Raw genomic sequence first — 13,353 nt, 5'->3', positions numbered from 1 at the left:
TTTTCTGCATTGCTTCATGGCTCCTCATGTGCATGGTGCTGGCAGGTGCCCCTCAGGGTGGATTCTTGTGTCCAGTCGGGAGACTTTAGCTCAGGCCCACTCTTCAGAGAAGGTGCTTGGCCTGTCTCTACCCCGCCCACCCCACCCCCCCGCCCCCAAAATGAGCAAACTACTTTTCCTTGGTTCATTCACTTCATTGTACCTAATCTTGATTGATATCCCCTCCCATACTGATTGGTGACTATTTGGTTACTTTGTGTCTAGATGTCTGGAGTATGATCCCCTTCATTGTAGTCTTTGTGTTGTGTTTATTTCTGATGTCCCAGGACCTGACCCATCTAGTAGGAACTGATAGATTTGAATGAAAATAGTTTGAAGTAGGATCATTGCATCTTTTTTAAATGCAAGATTTTCAGTCTGTGATATGCTTAGATTGACACAAAGTTTCAAAGGACCATTGTTAAAAATAGGTGTTTTGAATTTATGTGTGGGTGGGGGTGTGTGTGGGGGTGTGCATGTACATGCACAAGGAGGCCAAAGATTGGTATTGGGTATCTTCCTCTATCATTCTCCACCTTATTTTTTTAAACAGTATCTTTTGCTGAGCTTGGAGCTCATACATTTAAGTAGACAGGCTGGACAGCTAGATCTAAGAATTTACCTGTCTCCTCTCTTCCCCATAGTCCTGTGTTTAGCAATGTGCTTTGGTGTGCCTGGCTTTACATGGGTGCTGGGTATCAGAATTCAGGTCGTCATGCTTGTGTGGCAGGCACTTAACTGACAGGCTATCTTTCTAGCCCATGGGATCCAGTTTTTGTATCTTTTTTGTGTCTTGCACATCTATATGCATAGACAAGGTAGATTTTTTTTTAATTTTTATTTTCTTTGAAGGGTAAGAACCTTTTGAAAAATTATCAGACACTGGCATTTGGAGCTCATGGGAAACAAAGTGAGTCTGCTCAGTTGCCTGTGTGCTTGGCCTAGCAAGAGCTGGGCCTGGAGTTGGAGTGCTGGGCTGAGCCTGGGTACCCTGTGCTGTGTTCTGTGGAGTCTGCTGCTTTGTCCCCTGTTGGTGTTTTGACTCTTGCTATGTCTTACACAGTTTTTCAGATGCTCTAAATGTGGCAGCACAGAACAGTGACCTTCTTTGTATCCCTGGTTCCTCATTATAAAACAGCCTCTCTAATTCCTTAGGGGTTTGCTGGCAATGGTTGACAAAAGCTCACAGGGGTTATTGCTTTATTAAGGACCACTTATATGACTGGCATTGCTAACTGGGTATAGAGAGAAGGGTCTCTGCCAGCAAGGAAGCTCTGACATAGTTGGAGAAACTTCAGCTCTGGGGCATCTTTCCTCCAGAATGTGCAGACACAAGAAAGAATAATGTTAGCTACCATTGACCAAGTGCCTTTAGTGTGTTGTGGCTGTGCTCATGGTGATTTCTCATTCTATAGAACTGTGCTATTCTAACATCATCTGTAGACACATGTAGCTGAAGTTTTCCTGTGTCCCACATGGTCTGCAGGCTCTCAGACCCAAGTAAACACACAGAGGTTTATATTAATTAAAACTGTTTGGCCATTAGCTTATGCTAACTACTGACTAGCTCTTATATTTAAACTCAACCCATTTCTGTTCATCTATATATTGCCACATGTTCTGTGACTTTAACTGTGTGCCATTACATGGTGCTGCCTGGACAGTGGGATGGCATCTCCTGACTTAGCCTTACTCTTCCCAGAATTCTCCTTGTCTGTTTATCCCGCCTATACTTCCTGCCTGGCTACTGGCCAATCAGTGTTTTATTAAACAAGTGTACAAAAGCATTATCCCACAGCAGACATAGAAGCTGAGGCTAGCTCAAGTAGCCTGCCCACAAGTCATACTCCTCTGCCTTGAAATGAGACCTCTATCTCTGTGTTTACATCCAGGTCAGTGACCTCATACAGCTTGTGAAGGACCTCCACACGGACAACCAGCACCTGAAGAAAACTATTTTTGATCTCTCTTCCATGTGTTTCCAGGGAAACGACAGACTTGAGTCAACAAAACAAACAGAGGTAAGAAGAAATGTTCTTGTTGTCCTGTGATAATTGCAGAAACAACCCCCATAACCCATTCCCCACCCCTTCCCCCAATTTTTAAGACTATCTGTCTGAGGGAGTTCTTTGAAATTCTCTTTGCTAGAGTGGAGTCTTGAGGGCCCCATTGGTCATTGGGTCTGTCCCAGGCTTCCTTCAACTCAGATCATGTCTTATCAAATATGTCTGATATCCTGTGGTGCTGTTACTATGGCCTAGCTCTGGCTGTTTGCTGCAGATTCCATATCTGGGATGAGTGGTGTGGTCTCAGAGTTGTTTGGAGAGTGGCCATGGCTCCAGAGAGCATGGATAGGGTGGGTGCAGCCTTAGAATATCCATAGCTTAAAGGAAGATGTCTGCACACCCCACGTGGCCTCTCATCCTGGTCACTTCTAGGTGTCATTGCTGACATTTGTCTCTTTTACAGTGTTTGTAACCAGGACCCTGAAACTTTGTTGGGGAGGGAAACATTGCCTTCCTGTAGCCTTGGCTAGCCCATTTCTCCTGTGAAAGAACCTGGTTCCATATGTGCATTACCGTCATTCTAAAGACAGGGTTGTTTTGACCGTGAGTGCAGAGGGTCTTTCTGTACCAGAATCCCTCAAGATCAAAACTGGGCTTTTCCTGGGTGGACTTGTCTTATCTCAGCCTGGAGCACCAGGTACATACAGGCCTCACATCTGTGGCCACACTATTTCTTCGGAGAGGTTTATGGGCTGTCTCTTCCCTGCTTCCCAGTGGGCATTGCTCAGAGGCACTATATTTACGCTGTGCTTTGGCCGTCTGCTTTCTTTGAGACAGGGATTATTATTGATCTTGGCCTCCAGGGCTCCAGATAATTTTGAAAACCAAGAGCAACGGCAAGCCACTTATAGGAGAAACAAGTCTCCCGGCTTACTTCCTCTGAGGCCTTGTTTTTAATAAGCAGCTCCTTCTTCACTAGCTCCATTTGAGCTGTAAATGCCGAGTTTTGTTTGTTCATTTGCCCTTTGAAAAAAAATCTGTTAAATGTCCCATTATGTCCTTTGGAGAACAGAGGCCTTTTCTTCTGCCCACTCTAAGATCTTAATACCAGCCAATTCCGATTTGAGTCATTCGTCAGATTGCACGTCAATTTGCTGTCCCCTCGAAAAGCCTTTTCCTTTATCACACAGTTCCCTTGGCTTTCTCCAGAATGGGGTGGAAAGATCTGCATGGAAAGATGACTACAATTTAAAATGGAGGGAGGAAAGGGAGATGGTGTGAGGGGAGATGGCAAAGAGAGGAGGCTGCTGTTCTCTGGGAGGGTGTGTGAATCTCTGTCTTAGTTAGGGTTTTTATTGCTATGAAGAGACACCATGACCATGACAACTCTTACAAGAAAACATTTAATTGGGGTGACTCTCTTACAATTTCAGGGGTTCAGTCCTTTACCTTCATGATGGGGAGCATGGCGGCATGCAGGCAGGCGTGGTGCTGGGTTAGTAGCTGAAAGTCCTACATCTTGCAGGCAACAGGAAGTTGACTGACACACTCGGTGGTATCCTGAGCATAGGAAACCTCAAAGCCCACCCCCACAGTGACACACTTTGTCCAACTCCAAAAAAGCCACACTTCCTAATAGGGCCACTCTCTATGAGATTATGGGGGCCAGTTACATTCAAACTACCATAGTCTCCTTCCACAGTAAACAAGGCAGAAACAGCTGGAAATGTCCATATTTTCCATGGCTATCTCTGAGCAGTAGGGCTTACAGACTGGGGGCAGAGCATCATTTCTCTTCTCTTGGAGGCTATAAATCAGAAAATAGAGAGGAGAGATTCTAGAATATGAAGAAATACCCCTTAATCCTGTTGCTTTAAAACAGCATAATTGACATTTCATAACTGTACCTTCTGATTGTGCCACTTATGTTGAAATGCAGTTTCCTTTGTTTTTTATTTTTCTTTATTAAGAAAATTTCTACTCGCTCTACATACCACCCACAGATCCCACCTCCTCCCTCCTCCACCCCCTAGCCCTCTCTCCCAAGCCACCCCGCATCCCCACATCCCCTAAATTGAGGTCTCCCATGGGGAGTAAGCAGAGCCCAGCACACTGAGCCTAGGCAGGTCCAAGCCCCTTCCCACTGCACCAAGGCTGTGCAAGGTGTCCCACCACAGGCACCAAATGCAGTTTTCTTATTGTCATTAAGTCATAGCATCATTTTCCATCTGAGAAACTGAAGACAGTTTAATGGCCTAACTCTTATTGGACACATGAATGGTTTCAAGTCATTTTTGCAAATGTCTATACACATTCTTTTTTCTGTTTTTTGTTTGGCTTTTTTTTTTTTTTTTTTTTTTTTTTTGGTCTCTAGGATTTGTTTTCAGGTACCTTCCCCCAACAACTTTTAATTTGATAAAGATAGGGGTAGTTTAGAGGCCTGATAGAGTTTTTCATGGTTCTTTCCAAAATGACTGCCCTTAGTCAGAACCACTGCAGGAGGACCTGAGGATGCACACTTCCCATATGTGGGTAGTTTATGTAGAAGCCACCCATGTGACCAACAGCTATCCTGTTGTCTTAATGAGCGTAATTATAAAAGTCTCTACCGAGGTGCCCCTGCTTTCTTGTATGTGTTTGCCAGTTATTACTTGATGTGAGAGGAGTCACCATCATATGGGGTCATTTCAGCAGGACACAATTAGGGTAGGAATGTTGAAACTCATGACATGCAGCATGTGGAACTGACATCTCTAGGTGGAGACATCTAGAGAGAGGATGCTGGCAAGATGCAGTACTCACGGAGTTAGTGGTTACCGTCCTTTACTTGTATTGTTCTTTGTCATATATGTGGTTAGAAACTTGAGGATTGGGGGACATGGAGATAGATAAAAGAGCTTAATTTAATTGAGTTCAGTTATTAGTAGGGCTGTCACATTGATCAAGAAATGGGCCTTGTAAGACTCTCAAGCAATGTCTTATAAATTTTTCCACTTGGCAGCCCCTTTTCCCCTGAAGACTTTCTACACAGTCTCAGCCACCTAGCTATACATAGCTCATAGTTTTCTAGTAATAAATCATAAAGAAATGGGTTTTAAAACAAATCTTTGGTGTCCATATAGTTTTACCATTTATTAAAGACAGAAGCAAATTTATATGCTAATGAGATGGATGTGCTTGTTTATTTTTATTTAAAGACTTAAATCTTGGCTGAATATTTATAATGCAGGATGTATAGCATCTTCAACATTTCTCAGAGTTGATTGACATTTTGATTTTATAATATTAATTCTATGAACGTTGCTTCATATAAATATGGAGTAGGAAAATGCAGAAGTATGTTTGGAGACCATTTTAGAAACTGTTAGACAGGGCTGGAGAGATGGCTTAGCAGCCAAGGGTGCTTGCTGCTCTATCCTGAGCACTAGAATCGGGATCCTAGTACCTCTGTAACAAGCTGAGCATCCTTAAACTACTTCCAACACTGCTGGCCTCCGCATGCACACAGGTGCATATACACACGTACAAACACATTTATATATACAGACAGACACACTGATAAATGAGCACAATAAGATGAAATTTAAAACATATTGGCAATTCTGAGTTAATTGCAAGCCAAACTTCATTTAACAATTTTTATCTTTTTTTAAGGAGACTTTGCCTCCAACTCAAATAACACTTTTTCACATCAGACATTACACAGTGTAACACACAGGTGAACCAATCTGATGCTTACACTTTGAGGAATGATAATAAGAAAATATTAAGTATTTTATGCAATTAATTCATGTGTCTATAAGAGCAGTAAAGTATATGTATAGGAATTGCTTGCTTCCAATAGTCTCAAACCGAACCATGGTATTTCAGGCACTGTTAGTTGGTATTGCATAGTGTGATGGCATTCACACTGCAAGGAGCACATGTTGGGTGTTCAGAATGAAAGCTGTGTTGAAGTTGTGTGATACAATATAGGCAGTTGCTACCAGAAACCCATTTGAGTTTGAAGTAACTTTGGTTGTCATGTGTTCAGCAACCTTTGAATGTTGCCAATGTTGTTATGACCCTCACATTCCGCTATGTGACCCTATAGGGCACCACACAAACCAGGCGGTGTGATGAGCACCTGCAGTGCCAGCACTGGGGAAGTGGAGCCGGGAGGATCAGAAGTTCACAGTCAGCTTCAGTTACATGGCTTGGGCCACATGACACCCTGGCTCAGAACAAAAAACAAACAACAGTAACAAAATTAAAGTGTACCCAGTTTTCCCATATAAACATATCCATTACATGTAAATAACATTAATATAACATTTAGGTCATTACATCAGACTTCAAGCCATTTATTATCCGTAATTCTTTAAAAAAAAAACAAAAACACATTTTTCCTTTCTAAGTTTATTTTTTACTATTGTGTTTAGAAAAAAAGGAAGTAACAATATAATTGAGCCATCTTAAAAATAATTATAGGCATTAATGGAGTACTGTGTATTGTTTGGATACATGTATGTATACTATGTAATGTTTAAGCTAAGGCAAATATATTGAGCTCATCAAGCATTTTGTCATTTCTTTAAGGTAAAATTGTTTCTTCTAGTTTCATGATGTGCATGTTATTTTATCTGTAGGCATCTACTGTATAGCAGCTCACATGTTGCTCCCATCTGACTACCTCTCCCAAGCCCTCCCTAGTCTCCTCTCCTCACTCTCACCAGCCTCCAGTAACACTGATCTCTACATTTCAAAAGACTGACTTGTTTAGATTCCACTTGAGTGAGATCATGTGGTACTTACTAGTTACCTAGACTCTCTTAACACTTACTTCTTACCTGTCTATCATCCTTCTGTCTCTTCAGGAAGAACCTGAAAGCCTACATTTGCTAAGTTTCACAAGGGTATGTGTCTATAAATCAAACCTTTTTTCAAGATCCCCCATGTCCCTTGTGTCAGTCCCCTACCTCACCTGTTCCCCTGCTTTGTCTCCTGTGTTTTAATTTTCTGTTAGACTTTCACATAATTAGAATCATAGTCAACTCTTCACTCAGGATAATCTTTTTGAAATTCACTCATGTTGTTATATGAGCTAATAGTTTTCTATGTAGCATTGTTAGAATGTATTAGTGTTTGTTCATTATGCTGTTAGTAGACTCATGGACAAAAGGTAATAGGAACACTCATGTACCAGTCTTTTGGGACATTTTTTTTTCTTAGTGAGCACCTAGGAGTAAGTTTAATATTTTTATGCTTCTACAAACAAGTTTAGTACCCTTGTTTGGTCTTTATTTCCTAAGAATATCTACAGGGCATAGGAGTACACACCCTTAATCCCAATATTCAGGTGGCAAAGGCAGGCAGACCACACAAATTCCAGGCCAGCCTGGTCTGTGTACTAAGTCAGGCCAAACAGGGATATATAGCAAAACTTAATGCCTTGTCTCTACTGCCAAGGATTCAAGAAAAATTAAGAAGGCAATAGAGAAAGCTGCTTCAATAGTTTTGTAAACTTTATATCTTAGAAAGTTTGTTCACATCAGCCTGTTTCATGCTTTGTAGCATTGTAGATGTGGTTTGTATTCAGCAGATCTATTTGATTTCATAGTTCAAAGGTAGCAGGCGAGAGTGTCCTGGCCTTGAGAACTTTCTATAAAGTGACATTCCAGATCAATTTGTTTTGTTTGTGTTTCTTCTGAAGAACAAGGTTCTTCCTCTAAGAGGAAGATGAGGATTTTAGCTAGGCCAGGAGAGTTACGATTGCAATTGACTGATTATAGGAACTCATAAGGTAAAACTCTTGGGATGTAGCCACAGGTATCCCATACACACAGTTGCCTGACAAGTGACCCTGAGCTAAGTGATACATCAGCAACATGAGATTCCATGTGAGTTTTGGAATAGGTTTGATTGACACCCTTACTGGGCATGGCCGCCTTGGTGTATGTGGAAAGTGCCTCTTAGTTTCTACTTGGTTAATTCATAGGTCTTTTTTTTTTTTAACTTTTTATTGATTCTTTGAATTTTATATCATGCACCCCAACCCCACTCGTCTCCCTGTTCCTTCATATTCCTTCATATCCACATTCTGGCCTTGCAACTCCCCCCCCCCCTAAGAAATGAAAAATAAAAATTAAAAAAAAAAAAAAAACCCAAAGCCAAAAATGTCTCACCTTGAAGCTGCAGTGTGTCATGGTTTGTCACCCAGTGTACCCTTTTGCCCAAACAGCTTTGCATGCAAGTAAGTGTTCATTGCGATGAGTCATTGATCTGGTTCAAGGCTACTACTACACTATCAATACCGGATCCCCACTGAGACTCCTTTCAGATATCCTGTTGTTGCCCTGTGTCAGGGAGATCCTACAGCTTTGGTTTTGCAGGACCAGCCCTTTTATATGCTCCCATAGTTCTTAGATGAAGTAGATGTTGGGCCTGAATCTTGGCACCGGGTGGTAGTTGAGTTGGTCAGCCCGCCTGCCCTCCTATGCCAATGCCAACAGGGCCAGCTCTCCCTCTGGGCCAGCTCTCCTAGCTTTGATAGCTGGCAAGGGGCAGGACCAGCTCTCCCACATTCACACCATTGGGGCCAGCTGTCCCTCACCCATACCATGAGAGCCAGTTCTTCATCACCACCCTGATGAGGGGCAGGACCCAGCTCACCCTAGTGCCAATACAGGCAAAGAGCAGGGCCAGCTCTCCCACACACATGCCACCAGGGCCAGCTCTAGCATGCTGCCCAGGCAGGGGGTGGGGCCAGCATTCCCATCAACCACAGGCTGTGAGGGTTGGGGCCATCTCTCCCATACTCACACCTCCATACTGCAAGGGAATTCATGTCTTATGACCAAAATTTTGGATGTTTGAAGAGTTGGACTCTTGCTTTCCTGGGAACTTTGTACTGTCCATTCTAGGGAACACAGAATGCAGAAACACTGGGACTTTATAGCTTTTAAGGCATTTCAGATTCATGCAGTCTCTTTTAAGTCCTTCATTTCCGAAAGTGTAAAGTTATCATCAGTAACCTGACACTCTTCTCACTGGAGATGAGGACTTTTTGTCAGCAAAATGACAGTGTTACTGGGACTGTCCATCTCACATGTGTGACATTCTAACAAGAGGTTTATTCCCTGGGCTAAATAGGAGGAGTGATGAATAATTTGGGTATACCATAAATTTCATTTACTGCTTTTTTGCTCTTTGCTATTTTCAGTTCCATCAATAGCTATTTTTTAAAAATCTTGTTACCCTTCTATAATCTGAAAGTGGATTTAGCAAAGGCAGAATGGCAGCGGCCACAGAGAGCATGCTCAATTTTCAGCCTCACAGGAAGACCATGCAGGACCAGGGAAAGGCCCCCAGTTGTTTTGTGGGGGGATTTATCCATAGCCAGAAGCTCTGACTTCAACTAATTTTTATCTCATGGCTTGACATTTCTTTGTTTGTTTGTATTTTGTTGTTGTTCTTGACTGTTTGGCTTTTTTTTTTTTTGAGAAAAGACATCACTGATTTGTTCATATTCATGCTGGACACTTTTTTTGTTGTTGTTATTGCATTTTTCACCCTAATCCATGCTCCATATAGCTGCTGGCTAGCAAGGAGGATAAAGACACAATCAAAATTGAAGCAGATGATGAGAATCATTTCCAGAGCATTTGGAGCAGAGTAATGTGGTAGAAACATAGTTTACTCTTTACTCTGGCTCACCATGCCCAAGTCAGTTTGCAGTCTGGAGTATTTGTAGTCCATTTTCTCTTCATTCTCCCTGTATTATGTTTCTCCTTTATGCCAGTGGGCAGCAGAGAAACTGGTTTCTTTTTTTATCAGAAGTTATAAAGTGGATGATGGAGTCAGCCATGGAACATACCTGGACATAAGGACTGGGTAGTTATAGAATAGTAAGAATTGGCTGTTGGGCCTGAATAGATTATTTAAAGAGCTAATCTACCGTTCGTTTTATGTATTGAAAACTGAGGCCTTTGAGAGGAGATGATTTATCTAGAGCACAGATTAGGGCTCCAGTGATGGAGGTAGGATAGCAATCTTTGTGTCTGGACTTTTATGACCTATCAGGTCATCAGATTGAAGTGCAAGTGTTCCTTGACGGAATGGAGTGTCTCTCTGCAATCTCTTGATCCTTATACCCTAGCTCAGTATTACTCTGGTCATTAAGCCCATCCATATAGAATCTTCTAGTCACATTGCTACTGAACAATTGGACTAAACAATCTCCAAGTTTAAAAGAACCTTAAATATTTAGATGTGGTTGGATGTGGATTGATTGGATATAGTAAGAGGTGGGTGCTGTAAGGTGTGGAACGTTTGGTCTTCAAGGTATCCACATTCACAAGAGTCATGAGTGGCCAATAGCTGATATGGATAGTTTTGGAACACAAAGCAATGGAAATGGGGGCTTTGGAATCCCATGAACCTGGTTTTGAGCCTTGGCCATGTCACTCCACTCTCTGTTTTCCTTCCTTAACTAACCTTCTGGGAAGGATCTCTCTGATACTGAAACCAAAGGACATACAGTAAGTACTCAGCAAATAATAATAATTTCTGCTTTTATTACTATAGTCTAATTTTTTTCCTTTTTTGGAGATTACTTATTTGATGGATTTAATAACTAGATTGGTGACAAAAAAAGATCCTATAAATAACAGCTCATTTGTGTGAATCTTGTCTTCCATTTAAAAAAATATTAATCATTTTTCCAGTGTGGAGAGATAGAGTGATGGCTAATATGTGTATATCACTAACAGTAATGAAGTCAAGAGGAGTTATTTATAGACTGGTTGAGAAAATTTACAGCTTTGGATAGGGGAGAGAGGATGCTAATTGTACCATCTCTGGACATGCCCAGAACAGGCTTTAACTAGAAGTCTCTGTGGTAATGCTCCTCTGGGAACCCCAGTGACCCAGGAAGGTAGATTTGTAAATAACATCTCCATGGGAATTACGAACTCTCCACCCTCCTAATGAGATATATCAAATCCCTGTTAATTACTATGTGTCAGTAGAGTAATAATAATGTATGTGTCTATAATCTAAGCAATGATGTTATATGAAACATATAACTATCCAAAGCATGATGGAGGACATTCATTCCACATTCTTCTTAGGAAGAATTTCCAAGGAGTGGACTTATGGGATGGGAGAATACGCATCCAGAGGGCTCCTGTAGTGAGTCAGACACTTACCCTAACTTGGCCATCTTATTTTATTCTCTGAACCATAGCAAGAGATATGGTACCACTTTAGAGTAAGAAAATTGAGGCTAAGGAAAGTGATACAAATGCCTCCCTTTCTTAACATGAATGTGAATGTATGGACTCGCAGGCCTGCATCCTCCCTTTCCTTCCTTGTCCCTGCCTGTGGACCAGTTCTCACTCGCCTGTATCCCTTTCTTATCCGCCTATCCTTCCCATTCTCTATATTCCTCTGTCTAACCAAACACTTTCATTTGCAGATCATGGAGGACTATGCCAAGGGTGGCTGCAAAAATGGATATTTAAGACACATGGATTCCAGTATTTTAGGCCATGATGGGGTTCCCACACCTGGTATCCCTAGAGACCAGAGCCTGGAAGACGAGCTCCTACGCATGCTTGACACTTTCTTCCAAAAGAAGGCCACAGTTTCGCTGGAATCCAGGTAGACATGGGCCCAGGTACCTCGTTGTTTGAGGAGGTTTGAGGAAGAATATACTCACTTTGTTAAATGGACTCAGGTGGTGGTGTGCAGGGTACCCGAGAGCTCCTGAAATGGCTGTGTAAGAATCTTGCCAGTCGTGCAATTAAGTAATTAGACTGCGTGCTGGTGGCTGTGAGGGGACTTGAGCAGAGCCACATTCAGGCCCATTACAAAGAGGTGAGATAAAGCTTTCCCTTAAAATTATTCCTGAGAGTCTCAGAAAGCTGCCTGGCTGTCGAGAACTAGAGGAGTCAGCCCTCCTGGCATCTCCTCCTGTTTTGGCATCAGCTTAGAAACACCATTGCAGTCGTGACTCCGCTGTTTTATGTTGAGCTTGAACTAAATTCTTTTCTCATTGTATCTGCTGGGAGCTGTTCCTATGTGGGGAAATACTACAGGCCGTGTTCCTGACACAAAGAAGGAGAAACATTAGATATGTTTGTATTTTATAAATCAGTCTTTTATGAGCTGTTTTCCCTTTCATATTCCTTCTAGACCATCCATGGCAGCTGCTTGGGCTTTGAAGCCAGTAAGAGCTGTGCTGGTTTTTCTCATTATCTCAGTTTCTCTGACTGCTTCTCAGGGTTGCTGGGTAGACTAAGGAAAAAAATAGGAAAATTGACTAGTGTGAGGTGTATCTCAACCAAAGTTCTCAGTTCTGATACAGGCAGAAAAACACAAGTTGCTACCGCTTTAACTCTTGGCAAGAGCCAGACACCCTAGTCTTCCTTACATCATTGCATTACTAAGCCTTGTGGGACCTTTCTGCTGAAAAGAAAACTGGAACATTCTGGTTTTGGCAAGCTTGATGAGGCCCAACCTCTTAATCCCTGATACCTAACATTTTCTGAGTATGAGTCCTCTGGAGAGACATAACTACTTCATCTTCAAAGGGAATTGAACAATCTTAGTTGGTTCTCAAGACTAGAGAGTTTCTGGATAACCAACCTTGTAAAGTTTGAGGTAAAAGGTACCACTGCCCCCAGATCTTGTAGGACCAAATGGAACTGTGAACTGGGGACTGTGGTGAAAACAAGGTAGTTTGGGAGATATGTGCTTGCTTCTAGTGAACAAGCTTTTCTATTCCAGCTAGTTGTCAGAAAAGCATGTGATCACTCATCACAAGTCTTCAAAATTAGTATTCTTAATCTCACGAGTTGTAAAAATTCCAACCTAATTATGGTTTTAGAGAAAGCCCCTTATGAGCCAACACTGAAAGCAAACATGATGTTTATACGTGGGTACCTGCTTTCTCTTGCACTTGCCTGTCCTATACACTTCCCAGCTACTAGCAGCTACAGCTCGTGTTAGAAAAAGAGGCCTAACTCTACCTAACCTTCGTTTTTGAACACTATTCTTCCCTGTGTACTACTGAACCCATGATGGTTTGGTCATGGTTCCAAGGCCCTATTGAAGGCCTGACTTGTATACATGCTCTAGACCAGGCCCTGGTTAGCTACTTTACAGGCTCAGCTTTACATGCTGTGGCCAGTAATCTTTTCACAAAGATGGGGGAAAGGTAACATTTTGGACCCAGCATTCCCTTTGTCATTGGAGAATTTTCTGGGAATGGGGGAGTAGGAGATATTCAATATTTTCCTTGGTCAGGGCAATACTAGTCCTATGC

At 42.0% G+C, this 13,353-nt stretch overlaps 1 protein-coding gene across 13 annotated transcripts in view; it reads left to right on the top strand.

Moving 5' to 3' along the window:
- The window catches only part of Cdk5rap2 (CDK5 regulatory subunit associated protein 2), a 194,033-nt gene that overhangs the window by 114,276 nt on the left and 66,404 nt on the right, over positions 1 to 13,353 (top strand). For all 13 annotated transcript variants that reach the window (XM_076564372.1, XM_076564381.1, XM_076564376.1 and 10 more), the window contains 2 exons: positions 1,932 to 2,060; positions 11,503 to 11,687. In XM_076564372.1, the coding sequence (XP_076420487.1) occupies positions 1,932 to 2,060; positions 11,503 to 11,687 (314 nt within the window). The remainder of the gene's footprint in view (positions 1 to 1,931; positions 2,061 to 11,502; positions 11,688 to 13,353) is intronic.

This window comes from Peromyscus maniculatus, chromosome 2, assembly GCF_049852395.1.
Source record: "Peromyscus maniculatus bairdii isolate BWxNUB_F1_BW_parent chromosome 2, HU_Pman_BW_mat_3.1, whole genome shotgun sequence".
Classification (NCBI taxonomy): Eukaryota; Metazoa; Chordata; class Mammalia; order Rodentia; family Cricetidae; genus Peromyscus; species Peromyscus maniculatus.
The sequence above is the reverse complement of the archived record's forward strand: the minus strand, read 5'-3'. Positions and strand labels throughout refer to the sequence as shown.